The 24,255-nt window shown below is 41.5% G+C and overlaps 1 protein-coding gene across 1 annotated transcript in view; it reads right to left on the reverse strand.

Annotated features, from left to right (window-relative positions):
- Positions 1-24,255, reverse strand: part of LOC126234691 (spermatogenesis-associated protein 5-like protein 1) — a 79,811-nt gene that overhangs the window by 49,778 nt on the left and 5,778 nt on the right. The window contains exon 3 of the mRNA XM_049943435.1: positions 7,385-7,599. Within this exon, the coding sequence (XP_049799392.1) occupies positions 7,385-7,599 (215 nt within the window). The remainder of the gene's footprint in view (positions 1-7,384; positions 7,600-24,255) is intronic.

A 24,255-nucleotide genomic window follows, 5' to 3' on the forward strand; every position in this document is an offset into this window, starting at 1 on the left:
AGAAAAGAAAAGCTTTCATGTATAATATTGGTCTTTCAGATTAATAAGCTACAAGAGAAGCTAAGCTTTCACACATAATGTTGATCTTTTTTGTGTGTTACACTTTAAGATACATCACACAAATGTGCCAGTAAAATTTTTGACGATGACATAAATGTCTGTTGTTCTGTGCTCAAAAATATTGTAAATGGTCGTCCTCAAAGATCTGATTTTTGAATGAGAGTCAAACGCTCTGTGATTTAAGAAATTCATCAGACATTCGCGCACAGAGTTAATGTTGCGTAAAAAGAAATTTACTTTGAAAGTAATGCTTTTCAAAAAACCATTCGCAATATTTTCCCCACGACCTGTTAGAAATAGATTCGTTTTAGCAGTTGCCAGAGAGCGCTAGATAACAGTCATCACTGTGCTTGCGCAGCTGTGATGACGTAGGAAGCCCGTATGTTCGTACGTGTAAAACATTAAATGATCTTACATTAGGTCATAAAAGATACAAAATATTAGAGGATACTCCAAGACCGTGGGAATTTTGTGAACCATACTAAAATGCATAATTCAGCTTAAAGTGCATATTCATATGTCCAGATTCAGATGTAAATTTTCTTTGAGTACCAGCACTGTATTATCTCGTGTTTGGTTCTTAATTATGGCACAATGCCATACGTGCTAGAAGATGAAAACATGAACTTGAAATGCAGCGAACAGTTGAAGCTAGCCAATAGTGTGGAATTAAACACTTTGTTTCAAATAAATTGACTGCCTCAGCAGAAAAGATTAATAAGAGTCAAATTTCTTTAACAAACTGACAGAAATAACTTCATTGTTCTGCAAGGCGATTAAAGCTGGACTGTCAGAAAGGTGGAAACAAAATAAAATCTGAAACTAATAACATATTTTAGCATTCCGTAATTGTGTGCATGTATTTTAATTCACTTGATAGCTCCCAGCCACAAGAAATCCGTGTTGTTTTCATTTGATATGAGAGCAATAAACGATGAGGAAACAGCAAAACCAATTAACGTAAACATGGGTCACGTGGAGACTGCCACCTCACCACTACAACTCAGACTGCTCTGTGCATCAGGTCCGGATCTACGATATTTCCGAACCGGAGCAATATTAGATAGTGGCGCTCCCCCTCCCTCGAGCGTTTGAGGTAGGACACAAAAAATTTTAAAAAATCAACTTTTCAAAAATATCTTCATTTTGTACTGTACATCTTTCTGAAGAGTCTGATACATAAAACATAAATTTTCGAGGGAATGTAAGACATGTTATTTGGTCTTAAGTGTGCCAAAGTGCAGCGCAACACCTTTTCACACAGTATTCTTCCATCGCACGTCCCTGTATTTCGCTCTGTGGAATTCAAACGTGTAATATTTTTTAATGGGTGCCATCAAACTATATTCAGGCCAGTGGAAATGAAAATGACCTGTGGTGCCTCTCCTGCTCCCAGTTGGCCGGCATGACATCCTGCACCTCTTAAGAAAATTCTCGCAATTAATACTGGATGGGATTACTGGTAACCGGCAGAACAAGAACTCTTCAGAAAATTTGTAGTCTTTACTGCCTATTAGCTAATAACTTGCTCTTTTGTGCAATATAAAATTAAATATAGGATACCTAAAACGAGTAAAGACAAGAGAAAAGCAGGACAGTACAAATTTCTTCAATCCTTAAGTCCTCGCTTTTTTTTTCTCTCTCTAATCTTGCCACAGCTTTATATGGCATACTTTCCTTTCTGGGAAAGAATCTATTACCTGACAAACTGCCTATTGGCTTCTGTCTCGGGTTCTTCGGCCAACGTTCATTTAATGATTTTTCTGACGTTTCGCCAGCACAAGTGGCTGGCATTGTCAAAGCTTCACCCTCCATTGCCGGTGGTGAACTGGAGCCGAGCTCGCGGCCGCAGACTATATGTACCTGGCGCGCCAACGTCCGAGGGCTTCTCCGCGGTCATTTCCGGTGCGGTTCCTCCTCTTGCTACCTGCGACGGTCGTTCGCTGCAGTACGGGAAGCCAGGATCCGTTTACCTTAAGGCTTCCCTCTTTCTTGTTCAAACGGTTCACGTGTTTTTGTATTTCTACAGCTTCTCTGAACAAGCGCGTGTGATAGTGCTTCTCTACAGCCAGAACTTCCGTGTCGGCGAATTTTATTACGTGGTCGGTCTCATTCAGCGCGTGCTCTGCCACGGCCGATTTCTCCACCTGCCCCAACCTGCGATGTTGCTTATGCTCTTTGATCCTGGTGTTAATTGATCGTCCAGTCATTCCGACATAAACTGTTCTGCATGTGCATGGTATACGGTATATTCCCGACATTGCAAGTGGGTCTCTTTTCTCCTTTGCCGATCTAAGACACTCTTTGATCTTCCTTGTCGGTTTGAAAATCGTCTTTACGCCATTTTCAAACCGACAAGGAAGATCAAAGAGTGTCTTAGATCGGCAAAGGAGAAAAGAGACCCACTTGCAATGTCAGGAATATACCGAATAACATGCACATGCGGAAGAGTTTATGTCGGAATGACTGGACGATCAATTAACACCAGGATCAAAGAGCATAAGCGACATTGCAGGTTGGGGCAGGTGGAGAAATCGGCCGTGGCAGAGCACGCACTGAATGAGACCGACCACGTAATAAAATTTGCCGACACGGAAGTTCTGGCTGTAGAGAAGCACTATCACACACGCTTGTTCAGAGAAGCTGTAGAAATACAAAAACACGCGAACAGTTTGAACAAGAAAGAGGAAAGCCTTAAGGTAAACGGATCCTGGCTTCCTGTACTGCAGCGAACGACTGTCGCAGGTAGCAAGAGGAGAACCGCACCGGAAATGACCGCGGAGAAGCCCTCGGATGTTGGCGCGCCAGGTACATATAGTCTGCGGCCGCGAGCTCGGCTCCAGTTCAACACCGGCAATGGAGGGTGAAGCTTTGACAATGCCAACCACTCGTGCTGGCGAAACGTCAGAAAAATCATTAGATGAATGTCGGCCAAAGAACCCGAGACAGAAGCCAATAGGCAGTTTGTCAACAAGTGGCCATGAAAGCCTTAACAATTTTGGAATCTATTACCTCATCAAAGTTCCTCAATGTTTTACTAAACGAAAAAACGAAATGTCGCCGTCTAATACTAGAAAAGCTGTTAATACAAATTGCACCCAAGACTGGTGTGGTTTCTTGATCTGGTTACGTGTATCTTGTCACTGTCCACTAGATAAAACGAAATAGACCTGCCTAATATTGCAGCAATTGTTACACACACCAAATAAATGAGACTGTTTGGGCACAAATGGTCATTTTTATAACACAGCGGAATATAATTCACGAAGTACCAATATCAAATACCTATTAGGCCTACTACAAGCAAAAAATTGTGTGTTAGGAAATAGTTTCACATTTCATTCATACTCTCTAGCTTCTGAAGCACGAGACCAAAAAGTAGTAGTTGTGGTCTTCAGTCCTGAGACTGGTTTGATGCAGCTCTCCATGCTACTCTATCCTGTGCAAGCTTCATCATCTCCCAGTACTTACTGCAACCTACATCCTTCTGAATCTGCATAGTGTATTCATCTCTTGGTCTCCCTCTGCAATTTTTACCCTCCACACTGACCTCCAATGCTACATTTGTGATCCCTTGATGCCTCAGAACATGTCCTACCAACCAGTCCCTTCTTCTGACCAAAAAGCAGTAGTACAAAATGTTTACATAAATTTGGAATCGTCATATCTTCCTTAATTTGTGAGAGTCCCCATTTCTTCTCCTTCCTCATTCTAACAAACAATCTTGTCATCACTAATTCTGTAACCATCCCTGCCAGTGTCAAAACTTATTCTCTGGTTAACTTCACTAACCCTGCCACAATCACCCATTTAGTTATCCCGCATTCATTCTCTGGTTAGGCATTGTTACGTGTTCGTGCAAAGCGTTCCCCGCGCTGCTCCCAGAATGGAACTTTAGTGGCTGCTAGCTGGGGACTGTATAACTGGCTCTTAGTAGTATAGTGGTCTGGCCAAAAATTTGTCAAAATTTCATTTTCTTGGATACACAGAGAAGACAATACGTAATCTTTGTTGCCTGTTATTCCTGATAATCTTTTATTTCCACTCTGGTAGTCTGAATCAATGGAATTCACTAGTAATTATAACAACGCTGATCATTTGCAAACCCAGTCAACCACATAAAGAGCATTCACACGTTCGGCTTTATTCCACTCAGCTCGTATAGACCCATCCCCTTTTGCCTGCAGGAAAGTTTATTTCTAGATGCGACGGGGATTCCTCTGGCAGACACATCGCATACACTACGCACACATTCAAAAATCAACTTATGATTCATTCAGAAATCAGCTTAGAATTTGTTCAAAAATGTTCAAAAACCAACAGGAATGCGTTCAAAATCATATGAGTAATCGATAGACCAACGTGTGATGGATGCTAGGCACTTTATGAAACAAGGTTTTTTCCTCAATAATATGAATTTGGCGCCCCCCACCCCCTGAAACTGACGCCCAGGGCAGATTATCCTGGTTTGCCCCTGACCCCTAGTTCCGGACCTGTTGCGCATATGTGAATTGGGCAGCTTAGGTGCACCAGAAAATTTTTTCCAGATAGCATCTGGCTGCTTGCTGCTATTGCTTATACAGCTAACTGCCACACTTCTGTAGCCAGAAGCGGGAGAAGATACTACTCTCACGTGACTCAACTGCACATGCGCATAAGCCCGCTCGCAACCGCTCAAACGAATGTAATGTAAACAGTTGTGACATCATGCTCATTGGAGGCAATTTGTTGTAATTAATCATTGCATAGTCTTCCTAAAGCCTTTGACACATTTTGCTGTTGGCAGACACTTGTATGAGCACTGTGTTTTGTTGCTGTATATGGTGCATTTCCTTTGCAGCTTAAGTTTTATTTTCGTTTTTTTCTTCTCTCGTTCGTTTTTTATTGCTGCAGTATTATTCTGGAGTAGGAGATACAGTAATATTCTTTGTTAGAGTACCGGTTCTTACCAGTCAAAGTTACAAAAATTTATCTGAAAGCTAAAACAATGAAAAATTCCCAGAATTCTAAAAATTCCCAGTTTTTTACTGTATGAAAAACTTCCCAGGTTTTTCCCAGATCTCCCGGGTCGTTAACCAGGTGTACCGGTATGAAATGAGCGTTAAGATACAAATGTGTTGACAGGGAACATTTGTTGTGAACAAGCCTTAATTTTTTTTTTTTTTTTTTTTTTTTTTGGTGTGTGGTTGGTATGACATCTGTCAAAGATATTTAGTATACATCAAGTCATGGAACAAACAATATCATATGTGTGTATCGTGTTAACAATGTCGAATTTTGTACCAGAAAGTGACAATTTGTGGAAAGCATTAATTTTTTGTTTTCATTTGAAAAAAGTGCTTCAGAATCGCATCAAATGCTTGTCGAGGCATATGGTGATCATGCTCTATCAGAAGCAACATTCAAAAGATGGTTTCAACGGTTCAGAAATAATGATTTTGATGTAAGAAATGAAGAACGTGGAAGACCACCAAAAAAGTTCGAAGACGCCGAATTGCAGGCAATATTGGATGAAGATGAAACTTTGGGTCAGAAGCAAATGGCAGCAATGCTAAAAGTTGCACAACAAACAATTTCTGACCGTTTGAAAGCTATGGGAAAGATCCAAAAGTGTGGAAAATGGGTGCCACATGAATTGAATGAAAGACAGATGGAAAAACGAAAAACCATTTGTCAAATTTTGCTTCAAAGACATGAAAGAAAATCAACTTTGCGTTGAATTGTTACTGGCAATGAAAATGGATTTATTTTAAGAATCCTAAACAGGAAAAATCATGAGTTGATCCGAGACAACCATCAACATCGACTGCAAAACCAGGTCAATTCGGCAAGAAGACAATGCTCTGTGTTTGGTGGGATCAGAAAGGTGTGGTGTACCATGAGCTTCTAAAACCCGATTAAACTGAATACTGATCGCTACAGACAACAAATGATCAATTTGAACTATGCATTGATCAAAAAAAGACCAGAATGGGCCAGAAGACATGGCAAAGTAACTTTTTTACACAACAATGCACCTGTACACAAAGTAAATCCGGTTCAGGATATAATCAAAACACTTGGCTGAGAGCTGCTACCCCACCCGCCGTATTCACCAGACTTGACCCCTTCCGACTACCATTTGTTTTCATCAATGGGACACGCATTCGCTGAGGAACACTTCGATTCCTACGAAGAAGTCGAAAATTGGGTGTCTCATTGGTTTGCTTCAAATGACGAACATTTCTATTGGCGTGGTGTCCACAAATTGCCAGAAAGGTGGTCAAAATGTATAGAAAACAATAGTCAGTACTTTGAATAAAATGTTTTTACTTTTCAATTCAAAATTAGTGTTTCATTTTCACAAAAAAACGCTCATTTCATACCGGTACACCTGGTACACCCTGGAATATGTATATGCTAATGTGTGCCTATCAGTAAAGTACCAGTTTGCTGATAACTAACTAAATTTCTTTTAAGGAGATGCTGAGTCCATCCTGGATTTTCCATTGTTCAATTTCTTTTAATTATGATGAGCATCACAACTTGAAATTTTATTGATTTCAATGTAAAAACACAAGCAGCATAAAACACTAATAAATTATCCTAGCAACAGAAGTTAATCATAGAATTTTTTACAGTGCTGATTCACCCAGTAATCACTCAGAAAAATATTTATGTAGCACGTCTACTTCCGAACTTAACAATGGGCTAGGCATTCCAGCCTTTCTTGGAAACATCTGATATCTTAGCAAATCTACTTTTGCCATGGAATATAAATTTCTACACATTGACAACTAATCCTAATAATTATGTTAACCTAATGCAGCAACTCATTTGTTGCAATGTCGTGTACCCACAGTTTATAAGTAGCAAGGTAGTTTCTGCTGGCGGCACAAAGTAATAATTACTTCCTTGAAGTCTGAATGTTTCAGATGTGCTGGTATCACTAGCAATAATCATGCAACATACATTGTGACTCTGATAGAATAAACACATTTTACAGTGCCAGCAGAAGCCACCAAGCTGCTTCTAAGGATGGGGCAAGGAGAAGCATAAAAAAAGACTGCCGCAACAAGTTAATGTAAAAGCTGAGATTTGCATTCAGTGTAAAAGAAATCAGCTGTAGGTTAGCTACGCACATAGGAATCTCTGTTTTACTGCATTGTGAATTTAATACAAACAAACATAGAAAACAGACGTTTACCTGACTACCGTCTGTTTCCCTACACATCACTACACCTTGGACATATTCATGGACATTTAATGCTAATGGGGCTCTCAATACTGCTACAGGAAATAATATTTGAGACATATATTATCACTGGGCTCACAGGACACTCACCTCAGTGGACAACCTGCCTGGTCGCCTCAGAGCAGGATCCAGATCACCAGGGCGTGTCACTGTAGCAATGACCACCAACCCTGGAACACTGTCAGCACGTTCCAGGAGAAGAGCAAGTTCTCCTGCTACTCTTCTCACAACACTTGCACTTTCAGAGCGCTCCTGTGATCTTCCAAACAGGATATCGATGGCTTCCAACACCAGCACGCAGACACCTACGATTACAGCTTCTTAACTTCAGCCAGTCTTGGAATAAACAACTACAGCATTTACATTTCAGAAATGATTGGGTGCATTAAAGAAAGCTAATAATATTAATGACACCAGGGCACGGTTATTAATTATGATCTCTACATATGGAATGAAAGGAGATGAAAAATATATAATTTTATTCAGAAGTGTGACTTGAAAATTAGCGCAGGTTTCTTATCAGTTACACATCTCTGGAGTGCAAATTCCGAAAGCAATATGTATATTCTGTCTTGAATCTACATAATCAAATAACTTGAATATAATAGAGGGAAACATTCCACGTGGGAAAAATATATCTAAAAGATGATGTAACTTACCAAACGAAAGCGTTGGTATGTCGATAGACACACAAACAAGCACAAACACACACACAAAATTCAAGCGTTCGCAACCAACGGTTGCTTCATCGGGAAAGAGGGAAGGAGAGGGAGAGAAAAAAGGATGTGGGTTTTAAGGGAGAGGGTAAGGAGTCATTCCAATCCCGGGAGCGGAAAGACTTACCTTAGGGGGGGGAAAAAGGACAGGTATATATATATATATATATATATATATATATATATATATATAAACACACACACACACACACACACACACACACATATGTAAGTCTTTACACTCCCGGGATTGGAATGACTCCTTACCCTCTCCCTTAAAACCCACATCCTTTCTTCTCTCCCTCTCTTTCCCTCTTTCCCGATGAAGCAACCGCTGGTTGCGAAAGCTTGAATTTTGTGTGTGTTTGTGCTTGTTTGTGTGTGTATCGACATACCAACGCTTTCGTTTGGTAAGTTACATCATCTTTGTTTTTAGATATAATCAAATAATTTGTATGACTTAATCATAAGAAATGTTTAATATTCTTTAAATTAGTAGAGATTCCTAATACCCTACTTCACTTTTGATGGAAGCTTTGAGCCATATGGAGAACATATAGAACAGCACCAAAAAAACCTAGTTTAAGAGGCAAAGTTAACTTGAAAAGTATTTTTGCATATTTTATTGTGCTTGTTAGAATCACACTCCAATTGAAACTGATTTTTATTTTTTACAACTAATAGAATTAAGGAATAAATGTACTGAGAGATGAGTGCAGGATTCGAAGGAATTTCAAGAAGCTTCTGCAATGAGAGTGGTTATTCGCATTCCACAATATTTAGTTGATTTCTCCAGAACATAGGACAACAGGGAGTGAAAAACATGTAAAATTATTCAACACAATGAGAGCTAATTCTGGCGGCAAAAACCGAACAATACTATTCAGATAGGCATTCAAACCATTAGCTATATTTGGACACCAAAACTATTACAGTTATGCATTTGTGAAACATTACAGTTTAACACCCACTAAAATGACGTACCCAGTTGACAATGGGAGCAGAACCAATAACAAACCCTGTGCGACATCTCATTTTGTTTATCCCCATTCTGGATTCAATTTTATTCTTGTGGTGCAGTCCATAAATGTGGTGTACAACTCCATCACTGTATGAGAGTCTTATCAAAGCCACTTAATATACTAACAGGATAATTTGTCTTGTTTAGCTCTTCCACGTATTCATTTGTATAGTCATGTATATCTTTTTCTATGGAGAATCTTGTACTAAAGCTAAGCTGAAAGATAGTTAAGAAGTTCTGCTAACAAAAATAAATCAGTGTTTTGAAAAGAGCTGCAAAAATAAATTGGGTGGTAGCTTCCATTTCTGCAGCAGCACATCACTGTACAGAATTTAGTTTGTGAGTTGTAACAAGCTTCTGACAAGAGGTGAATTATTTTGACTCACTGTGTGTAATTTAGCTTAAATTCTTAAATTTCTTGTGTGTGTGTGTGTGTGTGTGTGTGTGTGTGTGTGTGTGTGTGTGTCCACGCGCACATGCGCACTTCTAGCAGCCACAGTTCCACATTTTAATTACTGTCTACTGTACTGGTAGTCAACCTGTTCCATACCACCCACTAGCGGGTGTTCCAGCTTTCACAGTAGGTGTTAGGGATTTTAAAAACATTTTCATTATGTTTTTCATAAAATTTTGACGAAGTAATTGTTAAATAATTATAAATTATAAGTTTAACTTGCTGTAACTCTGCTTTATAGATTTTATGAAGTAAAGTTACTTCCTAATTTATAAGTCATCATTACTGTAGATCTGGTTGGCAGTTAGAAAATTTAACAACTAACAAAGGTACAAAAGCTAGAAGCAGATAAAGTATGACCGCCCTGGTCTAGCATATTTTTCCACCATCTTTAGTGTGGATAAGGACTCTGATTGCTGCATTCAGATCTGCGCCAAGTTGGTGGCCTTTCACTCAAACCTTCAGTCAGTGCTGGCTACTGCCATACAGGTTGAGGCTGTTGCAAATGGTATCACTCAGGGGACCATACAAGGCAATCCGAGATATGTCCAGTACGTTCCACATTCCCCCCCCCCCCCTCACCCCGATCAGTCCACTACTGTGACTGTCTCTGTTATTGCCTCTACTGCGGTGGTGCCCCCACCCATGGGTGAGTGTAAAGCAGCAAAATACCTTCAGGGCTGGAGGGGGAGGACACAATTTAAAGGCCTTCCCAGTTTTTCTGACAAACGGATTTCAGGTGTTATCAGTGGCTAACACACATCCTGACGCAGATGAAGTTGCTTGCCCTGTTTCATAGGAACCCTCTCAACCCACAAGATCTTGGCACCCACAGAGGGTGGGATTGCTGATACTTCGGAGCTCCAATGTTTCATGCATGACAGGACCCCTTAGATATATGGCTAGAAAGAGGGGAAAGAAATTCAGTGTTCACTGTGTGCATACTGGCACACGTCATTCCAGATATGGAACGATTGCTTCTGGACACCTTGAAGAGCACAGGTTGCAGCCAACTGCAAGTGGTCACTCATGCTGGAACTAATGGTGTGTTCCTCTTTGAACCGGACGAGATTCTCCCCAGTTTTGGATGGCTATCTGAATTGGTAATGACTGCTAGTCTTGCTTGCTAGATAAATACACAGTTCACCATCAGTAGTGTTGCCGATAGTACCATTGGTGGATCCTCGGTACAGAGCTGACTGGATGGCCTGAATCAGAGGCTCAGATGGTCCTGCAACTGTAGGCTGCAGATTCCTCAACTTGTGCTATAGGTTGGTAAGGTTTCGGGTTCATCTTAAGAGGTAAGGCATCCACTACACAAAGGAGTTGGCTACAAAGGTAGTAAGGGCTGTGTGGAATGGATTGGGCAGTTGTTTTAGGGCAGGGGGTCTCAGCCTCAGTCCCCTAGGCTGCAGGACAAACACAGAATGAGAGTAGACACAACAACAATCAGTATTGTAGTCATAAATTGTCGTAGCTATGTCAGGAAAGAACCAGAGCTCGAAGCGATAATAGAAACCACTGGTCATCAAATCATTATGGGTACCTACAGCTGGCTAAAGGCAGAGAGAGGCTCAGCCAAAAATTTTTACAAAAGGACCTAAAAAGTGTTCAGAAAGGATAGGTTAAAGAGTGCACAAAATAACGTGGCCAGTAGATGTGCAATCGGCAGAGCAGTCATGGTGAGAGCAATAGTGACGGGGTTTACAGGCAGGTGCTGCAGGGAAATGATGAGCGCTGTTTGGGAAGTGCCATTCTAAACTGAAGCCAACATTAACATTTTTTATAAATATTAAGTAGAGTTCTTTCTCTGTCCACACTTGCACGCTGGCCATTCAAGAAGATCTACTGTCATCTCTGCTTTGGTCAATATCTAAAACCAGTCCAACAGAAAATGCAACAAAAGTGGCAATTTATTTTCGCGTGTCTTTAACCATTTGTAGCTTTCAGGGAAGCACAGTGAATGATTTCTCTTCTTGCCATGTTAAAATTGGCTTCTTTCGCCAAAACACGGCGGAGTTTACACAAAGTCACCTCACTAACATGTTGCAGACACAGCTGCAAAAGAAGTCTTAAACAATGGTTTATGAAGTTTATTATTTGAGGAACTGATGTAAAGTAGGTCAACAGGTTATGGAAAAGCACATCGTTGATACAAAAAATAAACATCTAATGTCTTCACTTATGTTGTTCCAAACCCATAGCATTTCTCGTTTCACCAGCAATCAATAGCTCTTAAAAATTACATTCTTTCATGGAGAAAGTATGCAGTGTGTGGAATATCATGGCAAATAATGAAGTTTTGCATAAAAACCACATGGAAAAATACTCTGCTCTTTGTGTGCTATCATTTGCCAAAATCTCATTTCGATATCTCAAACCGTTCATGAAATATGAGGAATGTTGTAAGTATTTCATTCTGGTTTTATCGCTGGTATGCACAGTCATAAATGAATGTACTACATCATATCAATTTTCTCGAGACTGATGACAGAGACCTCCATCCAACTCCAAAGAAAAATTCAATATGTTAACTAAATTTCATACACAACAACATATTGCAAAATATGCACCAAATGCAAAATCATAGCGACCCCTATTTTTCCAATTCAAACTTTTTCGCATTTCATGCAGTGTCTTACTTAAATGCAAATCACGACGACTACAACCATGAACAAAATGATGGGCGCGTGATCACGAAGCTGACACATAAACCTATAAGTAACACAAAAATGAAATTTTTTTATCACACAGTTCCTGTAAAATGGTTTGAGAAACATTGCAGGGGATGCATCTCGATTCTGTCATCACAGTGCATCGTTGACTGGCCAAAAGCAGGCAAACAAAGGAATTAATTTGCACACTGCTTCGGACGAAAACTGCTCATTGGGCATCAGCCACTGTGTGCTGAACAGACTAACACTAAAAATATTGATGGGACATTTTTGTCCCATAGCAAAATTTTAGCCCCTTTCCCTTTTTAACCACTTTAGGAAGTGGACGAGGGTTCATGACTTAGTATTCCTTAGCCTGATACTTTTTGAAATAACAGTCAATGCTATCAAATGCATAGTTCTCAAGAAAAAATAATAAATACCTCAAACTGTCGATGGGATATTTTTGTCCAATTGTGTAAATTAAGTGCTGACGATTGCTACTCGTTGTTGGCAGCCCTTACTGCGCCTGCTGATGCAATGCAGGTATGAAACTGTAAGTGCAGAGTCTTTGAGAGAACAGAAGTTTATACAGGTAAGAGGAACACACACTGAAAAAGTAAGATGACCTGTTGTCACAATCTCATGGATGAGCAGACGTTGGCTTTGAAAAATAATATTGAAGAAGTTGAATCTGAAGGAGAATACATTGACATATATTGACTTATTCTGATTCTGATACAAAACAAAGTACAGCAGGGAGCTCAAATGCATCAGAGGGCAGCAATGAAGATTCTAATCTCCATGTGCGTACAACAACATAAAAGAAAAGGTAAGAAATAAGACATCCATCAGACGGCATATTTCTGCTTTACTGGCGAATATGTTATTGAACATATTCAAACATGAACTGAAATACTGGCACTTGGAGAATTGGGAGGTGATAAATGATCATTACCATTACTTTTAAAAGTGTGTGATGTCATGTAATCACTTCAGGCAAATCACGAGGTTCCAGCATAGTGCCAAAGCATGCATATTCCTTCTTCGTATATTTGTGTTGACGAGCAGTAGTTGCCTTCCAGTTATAGATGTTGGACCAGTCATTTCATGGCTTGAAAACCTAACAAGTATGGGATGGCTGCGGGTAAAGATTCAAGTATATGGTAAATTCTTTCCCGTATCTATGTAAAAATGAAACTAATCCTGGTGGAGAAATTTCTTAGTCATTTCGTAGTGAATAAACTTGTAGGACCATATCCAAATAAAGGAAGCAGCAATTTTGAATATAACAACTACTTCAGCTTTCTGAGAAAAAAAAAAGAGAGAGAGAGAGAGAGAGAGAGAGAGAGAGAGAGAGAGAGACAGAGAGAATAATGGAGGGATGTACTTGAGTCCATGACGAGAACCTATACAAGGCTAGATCTTTCAAAAATGTCGACATGTTACAATGAAACTAAATACGGAGTAAATGTCTTTGAACAGATGGGGTGCAAGTATTTTGGTGGAAGAATGTGGCCTGTTCATACTTTCTAAAACATTCTAGATTTAGCAGGCCTCAATGATCAGGTAATCAACAATGAAACCTCAAACATCAAAATACCAAAACAGTATTTCCTTCTCAAGCTCGCAGAGGAACTTGGCAAAAATTATAAATACATCTATGTCACAGCTGTAACTAATCACAGTGAATCATCAGATGCAGGTGGAAGTCACCTGCTAGGTGTGAAAATCATAGAAAGATGGGAAAAGTTTTATATAAATGTGCTGCGCGTGACAAATTAGTTTGTAAGAAACATGTTGATACAGTTTCCTCTGTCTAGATCACAACACTCACTCTACAGAAAACACTGATCAGTAGGTATCTAAACAGAACATATTTGCTTACTCAGGTAGTAAAGGTTACCTTTACATGATGTGTATCAAACTGTACAACAGTATCAGATTATGGAAACCTATGTAACCTGTTCCTGCTTACTTTTAGAAAATACTTGTATTTTGGCTTGGATTTATTTCTATAAAAACAGAAGATATCCTCAATTTATTATACACAACTTTCAAGTACTTGCATATTTAAACTGATTCAGACACAAAAATAAGAAAATATCCAATGTTCAGAATTAAAACAAAATAACAGACAATTAGAGTGACTATATGTTACAGAAAAACTCATCCACTACAACTAAAAAAGACTTAAAACACATTGACTTGAGAAGGGACATTTTTGTCTCAACAGTGGTCCTATGGAGCTCGGAAAATCTGGTGGCTCTAGTGTTAAATACCATTGGTGGTGGAATGTTTGTTGTTCTTCGAAGTTGTTTACCTTATAGTAAAATTTGAAGTATGTAGTTCTTATGAGCTGGTAGAGGAACAGGCTATACTTGACAACTGGAATAAATTATTAATTAGTTTCTTTTACTGACCCCTGACTCAGATGATTCAGTTGCTGAACAGTTCAAAGAAACCTTAACCCATTTCAAAGAAGTATCCCACTCACACAATAAATTACGGTTTGTGGAGATTTCATTGTAGCCTCAATACACTGCTGAAAATACACATTTAAAGTCAGTGGTACACATAAAATATCATTGTAAATCTTACTAAATGCTTTCTCCAAAAATTTTGAACAATTACTTAGGAGACCACTCAAAGCGTAAATGGTTTTGAAAACTTACTTGACCTCTTGCTAAAAAATAATCTTAAGCAAATAGGGAGCATTGTGACAGATACAGGGATTAGTGACCTCAAGGTTACTGTAACAAGACTGAATGCCATGAACTTCCAAATCCAACAAAAATAAACACAAAATACACAACTTTATTTAAATTTCTGTCATGGATGGATGGACTGATGGGGTTAAAGAGACCTAACTACAAGGCAATCGGTCTCTTAATCCTTTGGGAGTCAGGCAGGGAGTAGTCCCCAGAGAGAAACAAGAAACCTGAGACACAGAAGCAAGCTGAAGTGAATGAGGGCCAAAAGGGTGAAGGTGGGAGTGGAAGAGTTGCCCCAACTGAAAGCAGCTGGCAGCCCCCTGCACATGTTATGCATCCGGAGACACACCTTCTGCATCCAACTGGCACTTCCACACCCTCCATTACCATAAGAAAACAAACTACACACAGACAAGATAAAACATCATCAGGAAAGGTAACAATGACGAGTCTGTCAAGCAATGACAAATACAAAAGAATAAGAAGAATTAAAAACTTGGGAAGGGCAGGAGCCAGGCTGGACCACCGTGCAAGGGCAGCCATGGGCCCCTAACGTCAGAGCATGTGACGGGGAGCCCTCCAATCTCTCAATTGGCCAATGAGGCTAATGTGTCCTACATCACAGGGGGTAACGCAAAAAAAAATACGGGAACAACATAAAACCAAATCAGCCACTTCAGCATCATCCGCTAGCACCAGAGGTAGCGTATCAGCAAGCTTAAGGTTTTGCCATAGGGTGGACAAATTAGGGCAGTCTAGTAGGATGTGGGCCATTGTGAGACAAACACCACACTGAGCGGGGGGGATCCTCACATTAGATGTTAGATGATGTGGCTGTCAGTCAGCCAAGTGTGCAAGTGTGGACAATGCGAAACGTACAGTATGTTCCTGTGAGAAGAACAAAGGAAGGACTGCCACATGGTCATGGTCTCCTTTATTTTTTGCAGTTTATTTGGAGTAACCAACAATTTTCGGCGTAGAGTCGACTGAAGGTCCATTTCCTTCATCACCAAAGTCAGCATCATGGTAGCCAACATGGCAAACAGATCAGTGTGTTCATTCCCTGGGATCCCAATGTGACCAGGGGTCCATACAAAGACGACCATCCGTCCGAACATGGTGGTCATACGGAAGATTCTGGAAGTCACAATTAGTGCATTTCGAGAGTAGCGCTGGCCGACAGTCTGAATATTACTCAATGAATCACTATCAAGTAAGAATGACTCACCAGTGCAAGAACAAAAGTAGCCGATGGATACCAATTCTGCAGTCAATACAATGCATCCGTTTGACAGGGAGCGTAGTTCGCTCCACCTTTCATGTGTATAGGCAAAACCAGTTCATCAGTCGGCAGTAGTCATCAGTGTATACCATGTCTGAACCAGGAAATGTGTCAAAGATGTCCAGAAACAGGCAGCAAAAATCCGTAGGGTCTACTGAGTCTTTCAGTCTAAAGGAGAGGTCAAAGCAGATCCAAGGACATGAAGGCACACATGATTTCTCCCCGACAAGAAGCGACAGTGGGGAAAGATGGAGTTCAGAGCAGAGACTATGTACACAACCTGCGATTGTGACTACAGACCTTGGCCTCTATCGTGGAATCTAGATCTCTTTACCAGCAAAAAGGATGCTCAGAGGAGAAGTCCAACCCCACAACAGCGTATTGGGTCCACAAGAGCCATTAGCCAGGTTCCCATAATCAGGTTGTGACAGGATCAAAATTTTGTAGAGCCACAAAAGTGTAGAGTGGTCAGCACCCCAGCTGGTGTTACTGAGAAAGGGAGAAGAGTATTAAAGTATGACCAGCATGACTGCTTAAGTTGCCATAGATGGGGTAGCCATGTCAACTGGGCATTGAAGGCCAATCCCAAAAAACAATAAGACTCCACGACACTGAGCATTTTGTCCCTGAGGTAGAGTTCTGGCTGGGTATGGACAGAACAACGGCGACAGAAGTGCACAACAAGTCTTGGTGGCGGAAAACCAGAAGCTATGGGCAGAGCAACTTTTGTATGGTACCCTGCAGTTGGTGTTGCGTGTTGAGGAACAATAATAGATGCAAAAGTTGTCAGCATACAGGGAGGATAAAACTGTAGATACCACAGCTGCAGCTAGACCAGTGATGGCCACTAGAAAAAGACACACACTCATTACAGAGTGCTGTGGGACCAAATTCTCCTGTACAAGAGTACTGCTGTAGGAAACACCAAGTTAAACTCAGGAAGCACAGCGAGACAAGAAGTTCTGGATTAAAATTGGGACTTGGCCCGGCAGACTCCACTCATGCAGGGTAGCAAAAACATGGTGACAGCATATGGTGTCTCACATCCTACACAAATCAAAAAGACAGCAATGTGATGTTGAAGCCGAGCAATAGCTGACCAAACAGCAGACTCCAGGCAGACTGAATTCTCAGCAGTAGAATAATAGCATCGGCGAAAACTGCCCTAATACAGGCAAAAGACCTCGAAATTCAAGTTACCAATACAGCCATCGGCTCACCTGATGTTCAAGCAACCTGCAGAGAACATTAGTGAGGCTAACTGAGCAACAGCCATCCATCTTGAAGGGGTGTTTACCCACTTTCAGTACTGGGACGATCACACATTCTTGCCACTGAGACAGGGACTCACCCTTGCTCCTTGAGAACAGAAAGGATATGACATTGGCAATCCACTGATAACTGTTTGAGCATTTGGCTGTGGATGTGGTCAGTCTGGCCCTGGAGCCATATCAGGTCAGAGCACTAGAACAATGAAGAATTCCCACTCACTGAATGGAGAATTCTAAGATTCCAGGTCACATGTAATAAATAGTAAAGGAAGTCACTACCACTGTCTGAGGAACAAAACGCAGGATGACAATTCTCAGACGCAGGGGCTCGAGCATAATGAAATGCAGAATGTTTGGCAATAGCATCTGGTTCAATGTAGACATTACCATTCACAGAGGCACCAGGTACAACCCCGGGGTACTGGTGTTCATAAACTGATTGAATGTTGGCCCCAACCTATGAAGAAAGAGTACATGGTCCAATGGTAGCAAGTCATTTTATGAGGTGGTGGACCATGGCACAAAGCCATTTAAAGGCAATGAGGTTCTCCATTGACAGATGTCACTTATGGCTTTAGAGAGCCCACCCGTCTGCAATCTCTAATGGTAACGGTGATTTTGGTAGTCCAACGAGGTACTGTCTGCCAATGGGGGGGATCCAAAGAAGAGGGTGGTGATGATGGTTTGTTGTTGTTTTTTGTGGTTTTAGAGCGCAAAACATCTACGGTCATAAGCACCCAGTATAGAACCATAGAATGCTGGGACCACGAGGGTAAAAAACCATTTTGAGGTCCAATACAGAGAGGAAGAAAAGACAAATCTAAAATGCAAGACGTTACACGGAAGAGTATCTAAAAGACGTTGACAAGACACCAGAGTCACCAGGTAGAAATCTAATCTCTTTTGTCATATTACTGTTTTTTACAAAACTTAAAATGTGAGCCACAGCTCGCATGTCATCCACTAAAATGTCCGGCAAAGTGGGCGGCAGCCCGATCCTGAGACGTAAGTGGCTAAAATAGGGGCAGAGGATCAGGAAATGTGTAACTGTTAATGGCTGGCTACAGAAAGGACAGCTTGTTGCAGGGTCACCACTCGACAAGTGGTGGTGACCTAAGCGACAGTGCCCTATTCGCAACCGAGCTAACGTTACTTCCTCATGGCGAGACGGCCGGGAGATGTTTGACTTCTGAGTTTGTTCCCATGAGAGGAGTGCCAACGGTCATGCCATAGTGACGTGATACACCTATAGAGAAAATTACAAATATCTTGCGAGAAATAGAGTAAGAGGCGGGCCGACGGAGATGGACTGTGGCCTCGGTTGTAGCATGAGCAGCGTCATTCCCAGGCACACCAATATGGCCAAGAACCCACATGAACATCACTTGGGCTCCCCCATCTGGGAACAAATGGAGGCAGTCCTGGATCCGTCGAACGACAGGGTGGCCTAGATCTGGAGGGAGTCAGAGCAGATTACACAGCAAGTGAGCTGGTGCCTCCGGATGTAGTGAACAGCCTGATAAGAGGGCAAAAAGCTCTGCGGTAAAAATTGTGCACTAGTCGAGAAGCCGGTATCTAAACTTATCATCCCCGATGGGAAAAGCACAGCCAACACCGTGGGCGGACTTGCAACCATCAGTGTACAAAAATATGCTTTAAGCATGTTGCGAGCGAAGTTCGAGAAATTTGCAGCGATAGGTCAGCTCAGGAGTTGACTCCTTCGGGAATGAGCTGAGGTCAAAATGAACACAAACCTGTGCCTGAAGCCAAGGTGGTGAAGGGCTCTCACCCATTCGGAAAGTGGCACGAAGTGTGAACTGCAGCTGCTGAATCAGGTGACGAAAGCAGATGCCAGGAGGCCGCAGAGAAGAAACGTGCATCTCATATTGGTGGTCAAGAATGTCATCAAAAAAAGGGTCAAAGATTGGGTGGCCTGGCATGGAAGAAAGCCGACACGCTTACCTACTGAGCAGGATGTCGCACTGGTATGACAGTGGTAGTTCACCGGCTTCTACGTATAGACTCTCAACTGGGTTAGTACAGAAGGCACCAGTGGCGAGACGGATCCCCAAATGGTGGGGATTGCGGTATCAAAGTCACCTAATATTAAGAAAGATGGTGAGAGGTGAGAAAACGGTGTACACAACACATTTTGGGACACTTCATTGTTGGGAGGAAGATACACATTACATAGGGTAAATTCCATAAATGCCTTCCCATGAACAGCCACAGCCTCCAAAGCCGTTTTGAGTAGCATGTTTCTGCAGTAGAATCCAGAACGTATGTGTAAACACCATCCTATGCTCTTTCATAGTCATGTGGTTCTCAAAGTAGCCCAGGTAGCTGCAGATAGCAGGTGTCTGCATTGTTGTGAAAGAAGTTTCCCAGAGAGCAATGCAAAAAACAGGGGAAGCACAAACACACAAAAGGAATCGTACATCTGCCGAGTGGCAGAAAAATATGCTACAGTTCAACTGGAGGATCACATTATCAGAATCCTTTGGGGGACTGAAGAGACCAAAAAGGCAGGTCACGCCTCAGTGCCGCCTACTGACACTGAATATGAAGATACACCATCAACAAACACTTGTTCCAAAGCTGTGTGTGTGTGTGTGTGTGTGTGTGTGTGTGTGTGTGTGTGTGAGGGGGGGCACCAGGAATGCTGCCTCTGATACGGAGGTGGAAAATGCGGGTTCTGGCAGCACGGGGCCATCACAATGTCCCTTTTTTTGGTGGACTACTTCTCGTCCTTGGATGATTTAGACTTCTGAAAGGGCTTGTCCGCCCCCAGATACTGGGACAGAGGAGGAACATGAAGTCATATGACCTGCAACCTGTGGCTCCTTCAGCTATCAACTGGCATCTTGTTGCATGTCAGCAGAGTACTGGGACAGGAGCATCCTGTGGGACACCTTCCTGGTAACTGCTCCTACAACTGAGGGTTGGGCACTGCTCCTCCAGCTGAGGATTGGACACTTATGTCCCGATTAGATACACAGTCTATGGTCCCAAAGGAGGTGTAGGGGGAAGCAGTAGGAGGAGGACCACCAACCAACAAGGGAGCAGGTGTAGTCAGATGACCCAAAGGGCCAGACATAGAAGATATGGAGGGCAATGTCACAATGACTAAAGTGGACGACATTGTCATAGCAGTAGTATATGTTGTCGTCATATATGTAGGATGTAGGCAATCTTATTTCTTCTTGGTCTCTTGATATGTGAGGCCGTCAAGAGTCTTGTATTCCTAAATTTTCGTGTTTGAAAACAGTGCAATCTGGTGAACAGGGGGAATGGTGCTCTCCACAGTTAACACAGAAGGTGAGAGGGGCTCAAGGAGCATTTGTGTGCATCTGATGGCCACAACTCTTACAGACAGGGCTGGCATTGCAATGTGAAGTCGGGTGTCCAAATTGCTTGGTAGGGTGAATATAAGGCTTGACATCACGGCAATACATCATCACCTTTACGTTCTCAGGCAAGAAGTCACCTTCAAAGGCCATGATGAAGGCTCCAGTACCCATTCTGTTGTCTTTTGGTCCCCACTGCACACAACAGGCAAAACTGACACCTCATCACTCTAAATTAGCACACAACTCATCATTTGTCTGTAAAAGGGTATCTTGGTGGAAAATGACACCCCACACCATATTCAGACTTTTACGAGGGGTTAAAGTACGAGGAATAATATCCACCTTGCCACAGTCAAACAGTGCCTGTGACAGTGGGGGAAGTATCATTTTAAGCAGAATGGAGCCATTTTGCATTTTTTAATCGCTGTCACTTCCCAAAACCTGTCCATGAAATTTTCAATGTTGAACAAAGGTTTTGCAGTCAAAAAGGAATTCCTGTCCATCCCAGAACAAACCAAGTATTGGAGGAAATTTTTTGGGGTCATTCTTCTCCACACTGTAATATGTCTTAGCTTCAGAAGAGACTGATGGGGCCATGTGTCCACCAGTGGAAAGAAGTATAATTCATTTCATGTGCAAATCTTCTGACATGGTACCACTCATTCCAAACAGGGGCTCTCCTCATGAGCACCACCCAACCACAGCAACAATTACCAGGCCAGTAAACCACTGCCCAGAGTCCCTGTGCCACAGCCATGATAGGCACAAAGGTTTGTGTAGGGGAGTTTCCAGCTCAGGCAACAACTATGTGATCCCTGCATGGCTTGCGGGGGGGGGGGGGGGGGGGGGGGGAGGCAGTACCATTGCACAGGTACTTGACACTCCAACACCATCATCCCACAATGGAATGGCTACTTTGGTGGGTTTTCAATGTAGTACCTTTTCGAGAAAGAAGGATGCAAAGAGAGAATAGCACAAATGTGGAATGTGGAACACAGGCCACACTGGACAACCTTCCCTGCATTGTGCGCACTTATGTAAAATTTAGGAAAGAAGTACCAAGTCAGACTTGATAACGGGACCATATAATTAATAATGAAAAGGTGTAGAGGGCTGGAAGGAAAGAAAACTTATATCCAAAACACAAACCAGATCCAAGCACAAATAACACCACGAAGACCATCCAATGGAAAAGTAAGCAAAACAGAATAATAGAAAGACAGACTTGCAGCACAGAAAGGGAAATAGCACTGCAAGGGCTGAGGGCCAGTGGTGGTCAGGCAAGTACTTACAAAAGAGTTGAGAGTCCCCTAGGGGGAGGAGTGGGGTTGACTTAGTTGCATGCAATTTATACTGGTGACAAGTTTCGAACATAGCCATTCATTTTCAAACCAGACCCACACTAAAACTTCTTGTCACAGCAAAATCCCACTGACAGACTTTGGTAATGTCACACAACACATAGTCCTACAAACGGATATGGAGTCTCTTATTACCTGTGTGACACAGTCAACAGACCGAACACTCTGTTGAATGTATTATGCCTGTAGTAAGATCACTCCATGTTTATTTAAGGACTATGTGTTGTTTGGATGTTACCCAAGTATGTCACTGGGATTCTTTGATAACAATTTCAGTCCAACTTTGGTTTGTAACTAGTCACCACTATAAACTAAATGCAACTGTAAGAAATTTAAATGAACAGTTATCAAATGTAAGTTGTTGGTCTTTCTCCAACAAATTGTCGGAACTACATAAACAAAATATATCTATTTAAGGAAGCAGATAAAAATTCAGCTTGACGTCCTCCTGAAACTCTCTCTCCACTCCTTCCAATCTAAGGATATAAATTTGGAGCAGATATGGCTTAAATTCGAAGAAATACTATCAGCAGCAATTGAGAGATTTATTCCACATAAATTAATAAAGTCTGGTACTGATCCTCCATGGTGCACAAAACAGGTCAGAACATCGTTGTGGGAGCAATGAAAAAAAAAGCATGCCTAATTGAAAAGAATGCAAAATCTTCGAAGTTGGCAATGTTTTACTGAACCTCGAAACTTAGCACAGACTTCAATGCAAATGCTTTTAATAACTTTTACAATGAAACTCTGTCTCCAAACTGGGCAGAAATCCAGAGAGATTCTGGTCATATGCAAAGTACAGCAGCAGCAAGGCACAATCAATACTTTCACACTGCCTCTAAAACAGAATTACTGAACACAATTTTCCAAAATTCCTTCGCTAAAGAAGAATTAAATATGCCAGAATTCTAATCAACAACAGTTGCAAAAATGACATCCTCAGTGTAGCGAAGCAACTTAAATCACTTAATAAAGCAAGTCTTCTGGTCCAGATTGCATACCAATTAGCCTGCTTTCAGAAAATGCCGAGACAATAGCTTCATACTTAGTAATCACATATAATTACTCACTTGACGAAAGAATGTGCCTGAAAACTGGACAATTGCATAGGTCACACCAATACTCAAAAAGGAAGTAGGAGTAACCCCACAAGTTACAGATCCAAATCACTGATGTCAATTTGCAGCAGAATTCTGGAACACATACTGCATTCGACCATTATGAATTACCTAAAAGAAAACGGTCTATTGACACTATCAGCACAAATTCAGAAAACATCATTCTTGTGAAACCCAGCCTAGCTCTACATTCACACAAAGTAAAGTGGGCTGTCAACAGGGGTCTCAAATGGATTCCATATTTTTAGATTTCCAGAAAGCTTTTGATATCATTCCTCAGGAGAGACCTCTGACCAAATTACATGCCTGCAGAGTATCATCTGAGTTGTACGACTGTATCTGTGAGTTCCTGTTGGAAACGTCTCCGTTCATAGCAACTGATACAAAGTCACCTAGTAAAACTGAATTAGTGTGTGGCATTCCCAAAGGAAGTGTTATAGGCCCTCTGCTGTTTCTAATCTATGTAAGCAATTTAGGTGACAGTCTGAGCAACCGTCTTACAATGATTGCAGATGATTCTGCCATTCACCATATAGTCAAGTCATTAGAAGTTCAAACCCAATAGCAAAATGACAGACACAATGTCTCTATGGTGCAAAAAGTGGCAACTGACTGAAAAGTGAGAGGTCATCCACAAAATATTACATGGAATGTGTTTAATTTCGTGACACAATAAACCAACAAAGCTAATGGCTAGGAATTACAATTATGAACAGCTAAAACTGGAATGATCACATGGATATTGTCGGGGCGGGGTGGGGGATGGCAAGCTAACCAAAGATTGATTTATTGGCAGAACACTTAGGAGATACAACAAGTCCTTCTAAAGAGACTGCCTACACTACTTTTCCTCCTCCTCCTGGATTATTGCTATGCTGTGTGGGATCCTTACCAGATGGGACTGACAGATGACACTGGAAAGTACAAAGGAGGTCAGCTCATTTTGTATTACAACAACATAGAGGAGAGACCGTCACAAATATGATAAGCAAGCTGTGGTGGCAATCATTAAGACAT

The sequence above is a fragment of the Schistocerca nitens genome, chromosome 1 (assembly GCF_023898315.1).
Source record: "Schistocerca nitens isolate TAMUIC-IGC-003100 chromosome 1, iqSchNite1.1, whole genome shotgun sequence".
NCBI classification, from domain to species: domain Eukaryota; kingdom Metazoa; phylum Arthropoda; class Insecta; order Orthoptera; family Acrididae; genus Schistocerca; species Schistocerca nitens.